This window comes from Charadrius vociferus, unplaced genomic scaffold, assembly GCF_000708025.1.
Source record: "Charadrius vociferus isolate BGI_N301 unplaced genomic scaffold, ASM70802v2 scaffold477, whole genome shotgun sequence".
NCBI classification, from domain to species: Eukaryota; Metazoa; Chordata; class Aves; order Charadriiformes; family Charadriidae; genus Charadrius; species Charadrius vociferus.
In genome coordinates this window covers 5,081,601-5,096,298 of record NW_009649449.1, presented here as the reverse complement: position 1 = coordinate 5,096,298, position 14,698 = coordinate 5,081,601, and the positions used below count along the sequence as shown (strand labels likewise).

The window sequence follows — 14,698 nt, the reverse complement described above, 5'->3', positions numbered from 1 at the left end:
GGTCACCCACCCTCAGCACCCCTTCCCCCAGGTCCCAGCGCCCTCTCCCAGCAAAGCCGCCCGTGGGCACCGCATCCTGTGCCGTACCTTAACACAGTTTTCACATTCAAACCGTTTCCCACTGTCGTGAGACATTTGGTGACGAATCAGGTTGGATTTCCAGTTGAAAGCCTTGGGACACTGGTCGCACTTGTACTCCCGCTCCTCGGTGTGGATCACCATGTGCTGCTCCAGGCTGGGAAAGAGAGACGGGCTGAGCCGGCACGGCAAGCGGAGGCGAACCCGGCCCGGCCCCGCGCGCCCACCCGCACCCACACCCACCGTCGAGGCACACGCGGACACCGCACACCCACCCCGCACCAGCGGGGTTCGGACCCGAGAGAGGAGAGTAGAGACGGCGATAGAGAACCAGGTCGGGAGGTCCGGGGGGTCCTCAGGACTCACCGCTGCCGAGCGCGGCCGCAAAAGCCTTTGTGAGGAGGCGGTGAGCAGCACACCCGCCACGAGAGGGGCAGCGACACGTAAATACCATTTGGGTTTTCGGCATTTATTTCACAGATGGAAGCTGCCGTATTCTGCCTCAAAATGTGTTTTATGATTTTGCTTATTAAGTACCCCAGTCCATTTACGGGGGGGGAGGAAGGTAAAACCAGACCTGACCCTGCAGGATCCTGAAGGGAAAAATGAGCACTTTGTGACCAAGGCTTCTACGGCATCCCCACAGGGAAAGACAAGATATTAGCTGGTGCTGCTGAGACTATCACGTTGCCGTTTTCATGGGCACAAAGCCCACAGCTTCCCAGAACACAGCGACTTAACATTGGAAAGAAACATGATAAGGTGCAAACACATTTCACTTCTAAATGTCAGACATCTTTTATTACTTAACTCGGCAATTTCAGCTTCTGCCAACTGGCAGCCTCTCCCGAACCGGGAGGACGATGGCAAACCAAAGTGGCCGCTGGAACCGGGCCACGGCAGGGACGGCTCTCCGGAGAAAGGCGCGGGGTGCTCTGCCTGCCCTCTGCCGAAGCGCCGTCCCCGTGCCGGGGCTCGCAGGGCCACCGAGCCGGCGGTGACAGCCGAGGGCAGGTACGGAGCCCGGGAAACCGTTCTGCTGGAGACCGAGTGCTGTAAAACGCCCTAAGCAGGCTGGAAACCCCGCGCCTCTCAGGAAAGGAAACCCCGAGAAACTAAGGGAGAAAATCCGAGTCCTTTGCTGCCTTCAGCGTAGTTTAATGGGAGTTACAAATACTCCTCCTTACTGTGGCTTCTGATAAAGGACAAACTTACGTGAAATCTGCTGCTACTGCCTGAAATCCCCTCCAGATCGATATTAAACCATTCCTACGGAACTTTAAAGCACAGCTATATTTTTTATAGGAACATTAAAACCAAACACTACTGGAAAGTCCTGCCAGACTTCACTAAATCCTACAGGACAACGTCGCAGCAGATAATCCCTGGGCATTTCCACAGAGCCCGAGAGGTTTAGAAACCCAGGAATCGACTCAGCCGTGACAAACTGCTCTCTCTTCAGATGCCCACGGGGAGCCGCATCCCCAGCGGGACTGCATGCCACCGCAGCCTGGCACCAGCGGGCACCCGCCTGCTCAGCGCTGGAGCAGAACCGACCCGACGCTGGGGTCCTCCGAAATTCCCAGGGCAAAGGCTAACTGCACCGACAATGGACCTGCACTGAAGTCTTGGTTACCCCGAGGGCAGTTGCTGGCACAGGAAGAAGGGCAACCGTGCAGAAGGCGGCTCCGTCACAAGGTGGGACCTCAGCCCGCCCGGCAACTCTGCGTCCCACCTCATAGCCACCAGCCTGCTGCTCCCCTGAGGAACCTCCTCTTCCTTCAAGTCAGAGAGTTAATATTCATGAACGAGCCCCTTATAAACTGCCAATCCACTAATTTTGAAGAAGCAATATTCATTTTGCTGAAGAAATAGTGTTCTTAACACTACAAAATTTTTTACACATACAAAGAAATATATACCTTTCATATACATATACAAAAATACGTTCCTGTTAACTGTGATTTATGAGTTTATTTAGAGCAAATATGGACAAACTAATATGCTGTTTAGAGGCAAGTACCTACTGGGATTAGCAAAACATTTATTTATTTAGTCAGCTGCTAAATGCTCAATTTCAGTTCCCCAGTGGCACTCTTGATTTGATCTGTATTAACTTGTGAAAAATTGTAAGACCATCTAGGTACGCTGACTGGATATATTCTGTGTTTTAGTGGCTTTCTCAGTACATAAAATGCTGCAGAGTGATGGGGGAGGGATAGATGTGGACATTCTCTCCCAGCTCCACTAAATCCATCAGTGTGTAGTACACTGAATGGTGATGGTGCTGACTCTATCTTTCCCGCTGAAATAAATGATTTCATATTATTTACTGAAAAAAACCCCAACCCAAACCTTTGGAATCACTGGCCTAAAAGGCAACGCAGCCCCTGAGCCCCGGAGCCTCTGTCACAGCTCCAAACATTTTCCAAGCGTCTGTGGATAGTGACTTGGAGTATCTCCATCTGAGCTCAGTTGGAAACACCTTGGAAAGGCCTCCAACTCAAAAACTGGAAATCCATGCCAGCACACGCACGGACTTTTGCCCTAAGCTTGAGACGTTTGTGTCGAGAACACTGATGATCAGTAAATGTTCTCCCCCATTTCCTGCTTAATTAAAAGGTCTGGAAAGTAACGGTTAGCAGTGATGATTTTGAAAAATCAAAACAGGAGAAAGTCCTGAAAATAAATGAGGACGGGGCTTGTAAAACTGGTGTTCTGTCCTCGGTCCTTCCAAAGGTTTTTGAGCTGACTTTGAACAAGTTACTTGTTCGTCCCTTTTACCGACCTTTTTGCCTGCACCGGGAGCCCTCTGCGCCACTGCCAGCAACGCTCGCGATGGAGACGTGCCCGAGGTGAGACAAGGTCTGCCTTACCCACTCCTCCCAAGAAATCAAGGGAAACTGGGGCCTTAACTCAGCCACAACATTTGAATACCAAGAATGAGCTTCACCAGATGACTCTGAACATCTTACCCACAGGCGTGAGTAATCGCTAAAGGGAAAAGGGAACTTAAAATCCTTCTGCTTCTCTTAACTCCTCCAAAACGGACACAGTGTCACTCCAGGCCCCAGTGGGCAGCCAGGGAATACACTGATGTCACCAAGAGGAGACAACATACACATTTCCAAAGGGTATTCCCTAACTTAACATAAAAACTACAGAGCGCTGGGAGCTGAAGAGATGGAAGTTTCTAACACACAGCCAGAGAGATAAAAGAACTGGAATTTCTACTAAAAATCACAAATACTGAAAACATTTAAAGGAAGTTCTCCTTTTCTTGTCGGGTAAAAAAATTAAGAGAATTGCAGCCTCCGAGTATCTACTCAAAAGTAGCCAACGTAGAAACACAAGGTGAGGAATAAAGACCTCAAACTGTGCTAACACAACCACTGTACAGATATCACCGGCAGACAGTATCTATTACCAACTTCTAAAACGCCCCCAACGCAGCCAAGAGCCCAGCTCCTTGCCATGCAGACAAACCACGGAATGTTCTTTACATTTCACCTTTCTCTACGTATTTCAAGAGACTTTTTTCTTCACTTACTCACCTAGATAAAAGATCTGAAAGTAACAATATAATTAAGTTCAAAAATGAGTAATGCTGGTGAACACCACCTTTTCAAATTTTTAATTGAAATGAAACAGCCCTTATATTGGCTTTAAGCTCAACGGTTTTGCTCCACTTATATGGTACATGACAGAGGATTGCCAGTTCTCGTAATTTTATACCAAATCTTGCTGTGGGTGGTGGTTGTTCATCTAAGAAGTCAACCGAAATGAGCATGTGAGAACTTCAGCCTCCAGTAAACAGATAAAACTGGTCCTTATGCTGTGGAGAAAACCTTGAAAATACAGCCCAGGAGTTAAAAGCTCAGAATGAAAATAAACACAATCTTAAGATGATTAAGAAGAACCTACCAGCTTTTTAAAACCGCCTCCTAATATTGAACCATTTGAGTCTCACGTTGCACATGAATCAGAAATCTCAGAGATCTCTGCTTTAAAGCTGCCTTTGATTACCATCACGTTACACTTGAATTTTTCAGTTAAAACTTACTGGGACAAAGAATTTTCCCTTTTTAAAAAAAGTTTCACTCTTGTTTAGAGTTGCTTTATAGCCATAATTGAATAATTATTGCAAAGAAAAATATGAGACGGACTATATATTTTTTTTTCCTTTTCATATTTCTATTACAAAAATGCTTGATGAACACAGATTTTTTTCATGAACATTTTCTTTTTAAAAAAATTAAAAGCAAATATTTGATCGGAAAAGAATTTTTTAATTGTTTCTACAAGATCAAATAGGAACTCCTGACCATGTTAAAAGTTCTTGGTATAACAACGCCTCTTTATACCCCCTGATCTGAAATGACCAGGAATGACATATAAAAAGAGTCTTCATGCAAATATTGGCAGAACACAATACCCCTGCTTTCCCTCAGAACCCGACCACATGGGAGCAGTTGCTGCAAAGACACTAACCAGGTCTATCGCCCTGTCACAGCCCTGAAAAAGTCACAGGGAATTCAGGAAAGAGCCATTTCAACTCTATACTGCCAATAATCTGTGGGCGCTTCTACCAAGGGGGAAAGAAAAGCATCACAGGCTTTGAAATCAAGGTGAAACCAACCGCTGTCCAATAGCTAATGACATTGAAGGATCCCAAAAAAGGACTTTCCTGAACCCTCTGGAGAAAGGGAAGGTACGCTCCTGGAGCCGTCCTGCGCCACCCAGCTCCCACGGTGGGCCCACGGTGCCCATCATGGGACAGGAGCGTGCAGGAGGAACGGAGAGGGGCAGGCCAGAGGAGGGTCTAGCAATTTTCCGGTACCTGTATTTATTGGGGAACATCCTCTCACAGTCTTTGCACTCATAGACCTGTCCATCTCCAAGACCTTCTTGCTTGATCTCGTCATTCAGGGTCTCGTACAGGGAGCTGACGGCGTTGCAGGCGTACTTCTTGTGTCGCCGCAGGTCGAGCTTTGACTGAAAAAGTTCATCACAGTCCTCGCAGCGGAATGTGTGCTCTTCTACAACAGACAAAGAAGACGATTTTGATTTGGGGATCAGGAGACGCTCAAATAAGTCTAATTATGTTACCCAACACTGGGCTGGTAAAGAAAATGCAATATTCTGTGAGGATCTCTCAGACAAATAAACGGAGAGGAAATTTGCAAGTGACAGGAGAGAGAAACCAAGGGCGGCTGTGCCAGCAGACTGCTTTCACTTTAGGCATTAAGAAAAAAAAATAAGAAATCACACAACGAGGAGAGGTCTTTTTTCCTTTGTGCCCCGGCCTCTGCCGAGACACAGAGACCTGCAGGAATTAGCAGATGCACAAAACGCTGGGGCTACTTCTGGAGCATTGCGCTTGTTTGCAATGAGGTTTTTTCAAAATACGAACGAGCTTTTCCTCCGAAGGGGCTGCCAGGGAAAAAGGAACAAACCATACTCATAAAGACAGCCACTGGGGAAAGCAAATTGCCACAGCACGAACCTGGAGAAGCTCCTTTCTAAGAAAATGTCTTTCTAATGTTATCCTCTTAACTCGCCCTGCACAACTGCAGCAGCACAGTGCGCCGCCAAACCCAAGGAGTTCAAACCCAGAGTACCGCGGAAGAAAGAAAAGGGAGCCAAATTCTTTGTTGTTGTGCTGTTTTGTGGGTTTTGTTGTGTTTTGTTTTTTTTTTTAAAAAAAAAAAAAAAGATGTAATGCACATAATAAATTCTTGTAGTCAAGGTCAAACAAATTAAAAAGAGGGCAGCTATTATTAAGTTTACAAGGCAGCATCCTGACCACGGTGCCAAGCCAAACAATCAGCTCAGAGCTGTAAATTTTCCAGGAGAACGACCTCTGCAAGGGAGTCGGGATAGCGCCGGGTTTCTCCACCCAGCAGCCGGCTCGAAACAGCAGCTTTCCAGCCACCACTTAGTCACCAGTGCCGCGTTTCCCTGTCCCCCTCTACCCTTTCCTCTGCATCCGGGGCTCTGCCTCCTATTAAGTTTTACTCTCTTTTTCTGATAACTTTACTCTCAAAAGGAAAGCTTGCGGTAAAATGCATTAGCTGAGAGGGAAGAGTGGAAATATTCTTTCTAAGAGATGCAGCCAAACGGCAATGCGGTGACGGAGCTGATCCACCCCCGAGCGCTCTGCCGCTCGGCGGGGGGGGGGACGACGGGGGACGACGCGGCGGCACTCGCGTCTTCGGGGCCGCTTCTCTGCCTGGAGCCGTTCCCAAATTCTGCAGCCTTTCAGCAAACCCGTGGCTTAAAGCACCCCGTGCACTTGTCCGCCCAAAGTTTCGCACAATGACAACCACTTCGGCTGCGCTTTAAGGCCTGAAATTGTGTGTTATATAAATCTGGGTTAATTTTGCTGAAAGCGGGACAGGAGTACAAGCAGAGGCAGTGTCACCCCCAGAGACCGCCGCTTCCCCGCCTGCACTCAGGCAATGATCTCCTTTCTCCGTTTCTCTCAATACAGCCTATTTAAACCCGGGCTGTGGTTTTTGAGCCGTGCCCCCGCGCGCCGGGGACTCTGCGACTTGCTCCTGCGGTGACTAAGGCAGACAAGGTCCCATGAGCTGCCGCAGCAAGCTGCGTAGGCAGATGAAACCCACAGTGGTCCACACCTACACGGAAAGTATCAACATGCCCACAAACTGGAAAAAGTCAAACACAGCTAAAAAAGAAAATATCACTAGGACGTGATCAGCGAAGCCTTGCTATTTCTCCGAGCCGCACGCCTAGCGGTGCTACACCCAGTTTACAGAAGGAATGACTAAAATATGGAGATGCCGGAGGATTTCCTGACCTGCAGGAGAAGGAGATGTAAAAAGAAATAAAATCCAACGGGTCAACGTTTTCCTTTTGCAGAGGAAAGGGGATTTTGACTAAAAAAGGAGACCTAAGGGAAGAAAATACCCGTATCTCTCCCATTTCAACTAGTTTTGACAGATCGTACACTCTGAAATTGCCATCAGCAGCCTCACAGCGACGTGGATCAGGCCCTGCTCTACTCCTTAGAGGAATTCTGTTTATTAGCATTTTGTAGAGCAGTGCCAATATGTATCTCATGTGGTTTATGTCCCGGGGGAGGGAAACCTGGAATTCAGGATATAAAAAACTACCTACCTGTATTGAGAGACCATGTATTACCTACCATTAAAATAATCTAAACTACTTTTTTATAGAAAAAAAAAAAGTTAAAAAAAAAGAAAAAAGAATTGCAGCATCATGTTATGTCCCTGTTACTGCATTTTACTTGCAGCAAAACCACAAAGCACACAATGCTACCGAGCAAAATTTACTATTTCACCTGCACACACTTATGGACCAAAAATGTTCTTAGTGTGAAAGCTGCACGCGAGGGGGCAAGGGCTGTGAGTAGGTGCGTTTAGGTACCTTTGCGCTCTCCACACATCCATAACTCGGGTGAGAGGGGCCACGCCTGACAGCATCAAGTGTCCCGAACGCACGCGCTGCACGGGCTGAGGCAATAATCTCATCGTGCCATCTCTCCTCATTATTAATGAATTCACGTTAGCTCTGAAACAAGTGTTTATCTGCTACACCGCTCAGTTTCCATAGTCCCAGACGTCAAGCTGTACTCAAAAGCGTCGTGGGCACTAATAAACATGACCTTACTTTTGTTCTGGTTTTGACTCCTAGAGACGTATGTGGGATAGAAGTTCACTTGACTCACGCAGCCCACTGAACTGTGGAGTAACAGGATAAATCCCTCAGTAACTCCGGATAACGTGGAACTGCTCTGGCAAGCTCTTCGCCTACCTCAGCATTCACCCCGCAAATCAAATGTTTCCCCTTTTCGCTCTTCTGTAAATACAGTGACGGCTCAATGTGAGAAAGCTGTTTTGGGCAAGCGACTGAAGCTCTCTGGACTGGGCACTCCCCGGCACCTTCACCTCTAAACATGCTCCTACCAAACTCCCAGCATCTCCAACTGGCAAATCCCCAGACCTGAAAACTTAGAATGGAGGACACAGATTTTTATTTTCTTTTTTGGAGTTCAGAGAAAATGCATCAAAATACCTTCTGCGAATCCATACTAAATTCTTCCCACTTCAGTTTGAGATTTACATGATTATCGCAGAATCATAGAATGGTTTGGGTTGGAAGGGACCTTGAAGATCACCCAGTGCCACCCCCTGCCCTGGGCAGGGCCACCTCCCACCAGCCCAGGTTGCCCAAGGCCCCATCCAGCCTGGCCTTGAACACCTCCAGGGATGGGGCCTCAACAACCTCTCTGGGCAACCTGTGCCAGTGCCTCACCACCCTTAAAGTGAAAAACTTCTTCCTAATGTTTAATCTAAACCTGCCCTCTTCCAGTTTGAAGCCATTCCCCCTCGTCCTATCACTACATGCCCTTGTACAAAGTCCCTCCCCAGCTCTCCTGTAGGGGGGTTAGATTAATTGTATCTTATTTCAACCAAAGTATCCTCTAGGAACCAGAAATCCACTTGGAGTTTGGAAAACTAGCCATGGAGAATAATTTATTATATATCTGGCTCAAGACGGACAAGTTGCAAGCACCCCCTCCCTGAGCACACAACCCCATATAGCACTACCTGGTGTTATCAATGAGAATAACGTATTTTTGCCCTTTCTGTGAGGTTACAGAGTAGGTAGATGGACAGACAGACAGACGAAATACATGAATAGCCTCAGCAATAACTGTTAGAGATTTCCCTTCTAATTCTCCCTGTCCTTTGCCAGCAGAATCACAGATCTCACACAACTCCCCCGCAATACAGCACCCCCTCAGCTGGCAGCGCTACGGTTACTGAGCTGCCCCACCACACTGCCATTAAGAAACGTCAGAAACAAGACAGCTCAGCGACAGCACGTGCATTTTTGGCTTTGGCATTTGCACGCTTTCAGAGCTACACAAATTTTACAGATCTAGCCCTTGCGCATCGCTAAGTTGAAAAACCCCTGTCTGTTTGGTACAGGCTCGTGCTTCCGTGACACAACATTCCTCTTCTGTCATCAAACACAACAGCTTTCTCATAGCTGGAAAAGATGGAGGATGTGAAAAGAAATGTATGTGCTTCGGAATATTTGAGTTTGGAAAAAGAAATTTTTATTGAAAAGAAGAATTGGAGAACTGACAAAACTACGACCAAAGTCGTGTAGTCGTGTTAGACACGTCGCCACTGGCTGCCGATGCTGTTTTGATGCTCAGACAGGTTAAAGAGAGCAGAACCGACTGGCTGGCAGAGCAGCTGATCACAGCATACCAAAATCCAACACCCGTTCCGCCGGCATTCCCGTTGCTGAACTTTAGAAGATTAGAGATCAGACTGCTCAATAAACTCCGCTGCAGGGACAGGAACTGACCGGTGGGCTAAGGGCCAGAGCATCGCCCTGCAGGAGGAACCCCAAGGAACAAAGCTGGCGCAGGGCTGAACTGAGACCTGGGGTCTACTTTGTGCCTTTGTATCAGACACTCAGTTTGTAGACTTCAGGTTCATTAAAGTTATTTTTTTCCTTCTTTAAGCACCAAAAATAAAAACATTGCCCTTCAAAACAAGTTCTCATTAAAGTTTTCTTCTTTCTTCAAGCACCGCAAATGAAAATACTGCCCTTCAAACACGGTTACTACTTCAGCGTCTTACAGGGAGAAGGGGATAAAAAGAAAAGAAAAATCCAGTTACAAAAAAATTGCTGCCTGTTCTCTATGTCTTGTTTGTCAAATCTATGGTTATATGTGTCTATCTTAAGTTCCATCAGTAACACTCAGGACAAAGCAGGACTGCAACAGAAAAATAAATCAGTGCCTATTAGCTTGCAGAGAAACCAAGGGGAACACAATTATGTGGCATCTACATGCTAATCTACCAGACTTGAATCTCAAAGGAGTTCAAGTGCCCTACTCAAAATTCCTGCAGTGATAAGGGGTCTGCTGTGTTTGGCTGGGGTTTGGATAAAAGATTTTTATGATAATTATCTTTGTGTGGAACAATTTTGCATTTTCTTTCTTGTTAATTCAGAATGGGAGTGGGGGTGCGCGGCAGCAGGAAGATAGCATTACTGGAAGTAAAAAGTATTAGGAAGTCAAATATTTAATGTTGGCCTATTATAATTTGAAAGCAATTATGTGGCAAAAGCACTAGACATTACCGGGAAGACACAGATAAATGTTACATAATGACAAAGGTGGAAAACAAGGAGCACTTTTTGCTTGTTCCAATAAAAGCCTATTCGAAACCCAAATGCAAAACAGTGGTGAGTTTTCTTTCTGATTTCTCCCTGACATCAAAAAAAGGTATGTGTTACTCCATCACTGTGAATACAGAAATTATTCACCTCTGTGCGTTGGTTTCAAGAAAATTATTAACTTTTTGGGGGGGAGAACACTGAAAAAACAACCCCAAACCTGACATCTCAGTGAGACAGCAGCTACGGCACCGCCTGTTCATTCACTTCACCCATGACCTTCACCAAAAGAGCTTTCGGCAGCACTGAAACCCTCAAACTACCTGTTTTTGCAGAAATATTTCAAACTAATTGTGCATATTGTACGCACTCTTAAAAGAGTTTCACTGCAAATTTGAATCTGAAAATTATATTCATATACAGGTAAAAGAAAATAAATGTATTGTAGGATGTCTGGGTGAGACAACTCAGATTTCAGCGATTAATTATGTAGAGCAGTATTTCCAAATAACAGTTTAAAATCACTGGTAGATGAGAATGTATTTATAGAAATTAGTCATCAAATAATGTGAAACCTGCAACAGGCTCCACGTTCAATGAATGAACAGAAAAAGTAATACGCCCTAACAATCTCTTCACTTGAGAAAATTCATGTACCTTTTATGTTGTTCTTTAACTTCCACTGTCACCAAATGTGAAGGAACCTAGGAGCCCTAGAAACCGGAGCAGAACTTTGCAAGTCCAGCTTGTCATTTCCTTTCAGGATCACACCAGGTTCGGTTTCTGCAATGCTCTGTTACGACAGGGTTTTGTACTCCTCTCAGGAAAAGATCTGGACTTGCAAACAACCTTTTAAATACAGGAATATTTGATTACTCTAGATATGTCCGTGCTGTTGCCTTGGTTTTACAGTATTTTTGGGAATGGTGTAGCACATCTTCCCTAGTTTTCCTGAGAGATCACTTCCACTGCACAGTGTTGGCATTGACAGGCTCTGTCGGGCAGGGGAAGGGGTGGGATGCCAAACGTTCGCCCCAGTCTCAGAGGAATGCTGAGAAAAGCACTCTAACAATGAAAAAAAATAATCCTGGTGACACTCTCAGATTGCCAGAATATTTCAGGCCATGTGTCCTGCTCACCCGCTCTCCCGTGGCGGAGGAGAGCCGGCAGCAGCTCCCAGGGAGGGCTGCAGGACCCTGCCACCAGCACCACCAGGGCAGGACGCCTCCCCACTGCCACGCAACGGTCTCCTCCATGGACCCGCTCAGACTGTGCTGCCTCCCCAAACCCCTCAACTAGACTTGCAGTCTTACTGTAGGAATTCTGGCTGTTCTTACTCTTCGTGAAACTAGAACTGAACCCAAAGCTTTATTAGTCTAACACAGAATAACAAGCAGAAAGCTCCACCCTTCTTCTTATGAAAAAGGTACGTACTTTACAGCCATCTTTGTGCGTCATCGAAAAGGAAGGAGGACTCAAAGTCTTCCCTTTCCTTTCCCTTTCCCCAGCCCTCTCCACATGTCCTCTTGTATTTTCCATAGCACCATTCCGGTGTAGGAAGAGAATCCCAAAATCTCAGCACATTGCTCCTTGCCCTGACTTACTAGAAAACTCCCACTGAACCTGGGAAGCATCACGGTCTGTTAGACTGTGTGATGACTGAACGTCAGTAATTAACAGCAGGCTACTTAGAGGAAAGTGGTTATGCCAATACACGAAGACGTGAATAAGGCTTCGTCTTTCGGGTTGCTCCACACACGATAGGCAGTTGAGGAAACTTCTCCCTCCGCCAGCCCGTCTGAGCAGTGCACCGCATCCTGCAGTACCAACATGCTGCAAGGAGGGGAGACGCTGCAGTCACAAAAATGGGACCTTTCTTTTAAAAACAACCATTCTTTTGGCCTCCACTGCATCATTTCAGGGTTTCAGACGTGTCCATGTTCTAGCAATAATAATTCTAGCGATGACTCTTCCATCCTCTGCCTGGATCCCCTTTTTCCATGTAATCTGAAGTTCTGCAAGCCTTGGAATGGTTTGGCCCATTTTTATTACACCCAAAGAAACACGATGACCCTGGGGATTAAAAAGGCACCTCCAATCATATTCAAAACCACAGTGTTCCTCAAAGAGAAGCAGCAAATTAATCTGTTGCATGCCTTGAGGTTAAGAACAACTTGCTTGTTATCATTGACTGAGACAGCTACTCTCACCAGAGAAAGAGTGAAAATAAGCATAAAATATTAACAGTTACAGAAGGGGCAGTACCGGATCAGGGGTTTGTCCCAGTTCAGCGCTAACTGAGGTTCCCAACAGTCCTAGCTTTGCTGGCGAGAGGTGCAGAAAGGTCCTATCTAGCAAAAGGAGACCTTACCTTCCATGCTGGGCGCCATGTTCCCAAGTGAATAACCACCTTCCTTCAAATACACCAAGAGCTCTTCTCCTGGCTCAATTTCTTTAATAACTTTATAATAGATCTGGGAATCAGAAACAAAAATTGAGAGACATGTTAAATATGCAAAGACTTGCATTTTACATTTCAACCAATAACTCAAATTATTGCAGCTAATAGGGGAGGCTGTCACTTGATTTGTGTGATAATTGCTACCGAGAGCTCTTTTTTTCTGCCTTTATTTCACCCTATGTGTGTCAGCGTTTCACGTGGCTTGGACAATAAAGCGGTATTTACGGTAACAGCCTCTCTTGTTCAAATTACACAAAATCTTCCCATCGTTTTCCCTACCTCTTATAAGCGTCATGTATTTGTTACAGCAAAGGGAAGATTAAACTGATGGAATTGACGCATCTAAGTCTCCGCTTCTCTAAGCCAAAACTGGCCTGATGATTACAGAGCTGAATTAGCATATCTTCACAGAATTACTCTGTAGATTACTCTCACCAAGAGCCTGAGGACCTGACCCCTACAGCCACGACCTGAACCAGCCCAGGTGAGCGGTTTGCCCCGTTCCAGGTTCCCGTCCGAGCGCAGACCGCGGCGAGGCAGCGAGCACAGTGCGGGTCACCCCCTGTGCCTCGGCCACCCAGAAACGGAACCCGCCCTCAGGCAGGGGCAGAGACCACCTACCAGCTCCCTGCCCCATTCACCTGGCCACTTAAAGGGTGTAGAACACGGTTAAAGGGTACCTAGGCCTTACATAGGTTTCCTGAACCAATATGAGTTCTCGCACTCCAAGGATGCATTCCTTAGAAAATATTCCAGTGAGAAAGAAATCCCCTTTATCCACAGTGCAGCAAAGTGTCCAGTTGCGAGGCACCGACACGTTAGCCTGTGTTTCCATACAGACCACAACCTTTACTGTTCTACCCCCAAACCAAACAGAAACAACAGCACTATGTCCAGTGACCCCCGGGATACATGTGTGCCTCATTCCTTCTGGCAAAACGGCAGAGTTCGTGGGGAGGAAGAGTGTGCCGACAGCGGCTTAGTTGTATTAGCAAGCGGAGAGCTTGCCGGTTCCCTCTAACGACGGACAGCTAAACCTGTCTTCATATTCGCCCGCTGCTCGTGGGTACCACCAACGTGGCGGCCGGGGCAGCTCAACAACTTCAACTGGGAGCGTGTTTCACCAACACCTCCGCAAGAAAAGCTGCAAAAAACAGCAGCAGAAGGAACCCAACAGCGGGATGGGAGTTTGCATGACCAACGAAGAGGAGGATCAGAACTACATGAAATCCAAGAGACTCAGAGTCTTCCATATGTTTTCCAAAGTGTTAAGAGTATGTTGGACCCTGTCCTCTTCTAACAATAACACTGTGAGAATTCACCGGGTAACAGTTACTAACTGCAAAGTTTTGTTAGCACTGCCTTTAATAGCAATGCATGACATTGCATGAAATTCTTTTCCAGGATATCAACTACAATTTACCCAGAATGATTCCCTAAATAAGCTGCCACGCAGTCTCTGCCAATCTACCGTTTCTGGGGAACGAAGACACAAAACTCCTGAACGCCTGTGTGGGCTGCGTTAATAGTGTCACTACGCACTAATAGTGTCACTACGATGCGTTTTTCCTCCTTCCTCCCTTCGGCCAGCCGTGGCTGGTGCTGCAGGTGCCCGGGCTGCCCCGACTCACTCGCTCCATCCCGAGAGCCGATGCCGCCAACGTTTGCCAGCGATGCCGCATCGCTCCCCAGAGCACCTCGCTCGGTTCGGTGGGTATGGCAGAATACAGTCACTGCTCAGAACTTTTCCTCCAGACTGAGTTCAGGAAACTCCCAACAGACTGGCAACCCGTGCGACAACCGAACATAAACTCATCCATTTACCACAAGCCAGCAATCTCTCCCAGACACTGCACTGCTGCAGGATATGCGCCCAGACGGCTACGAACAGCGGTCCCACTGCGGGACAACACACTCCCAACACTTCTCCCGGGCTGAGCCCCGCTTTTCCACAGGCGGACGGCCCCGACA

General features: G+C 46.8%; 1 protein-coding gene across 1 annotated transcript in view; it reads right to left on the bottom strand.

The window, feature by feature from the left end:
• Positions 1 to 14,698, bottom strand: part of PRDM16 (PR domain containing 16) — a 214,421-nt gene that overhangs the window by 29,107 nt on the left and 170,616 nt on the right. Inside the window, exons 4-6 of the mRNA XM_009889626.1 lie at positions 12,638 to 12,740; positions 4,919 to 5,117; positions 88 to 235 (exon numbers count right to left, since the gene is read on the bottom strand). Of these exons, the coding sequence (XP_009887928.1) occupies positions 88 to 235; positions 4,919 to 5,117; positions 12,638 to 12,740 (450 nt within the window). The remainder of the gene's footprint in view (positions 1 to 87; positions 236 to 4,918; positions 5,118 to 12,637; positions 12,741 to 14,698) is intronic.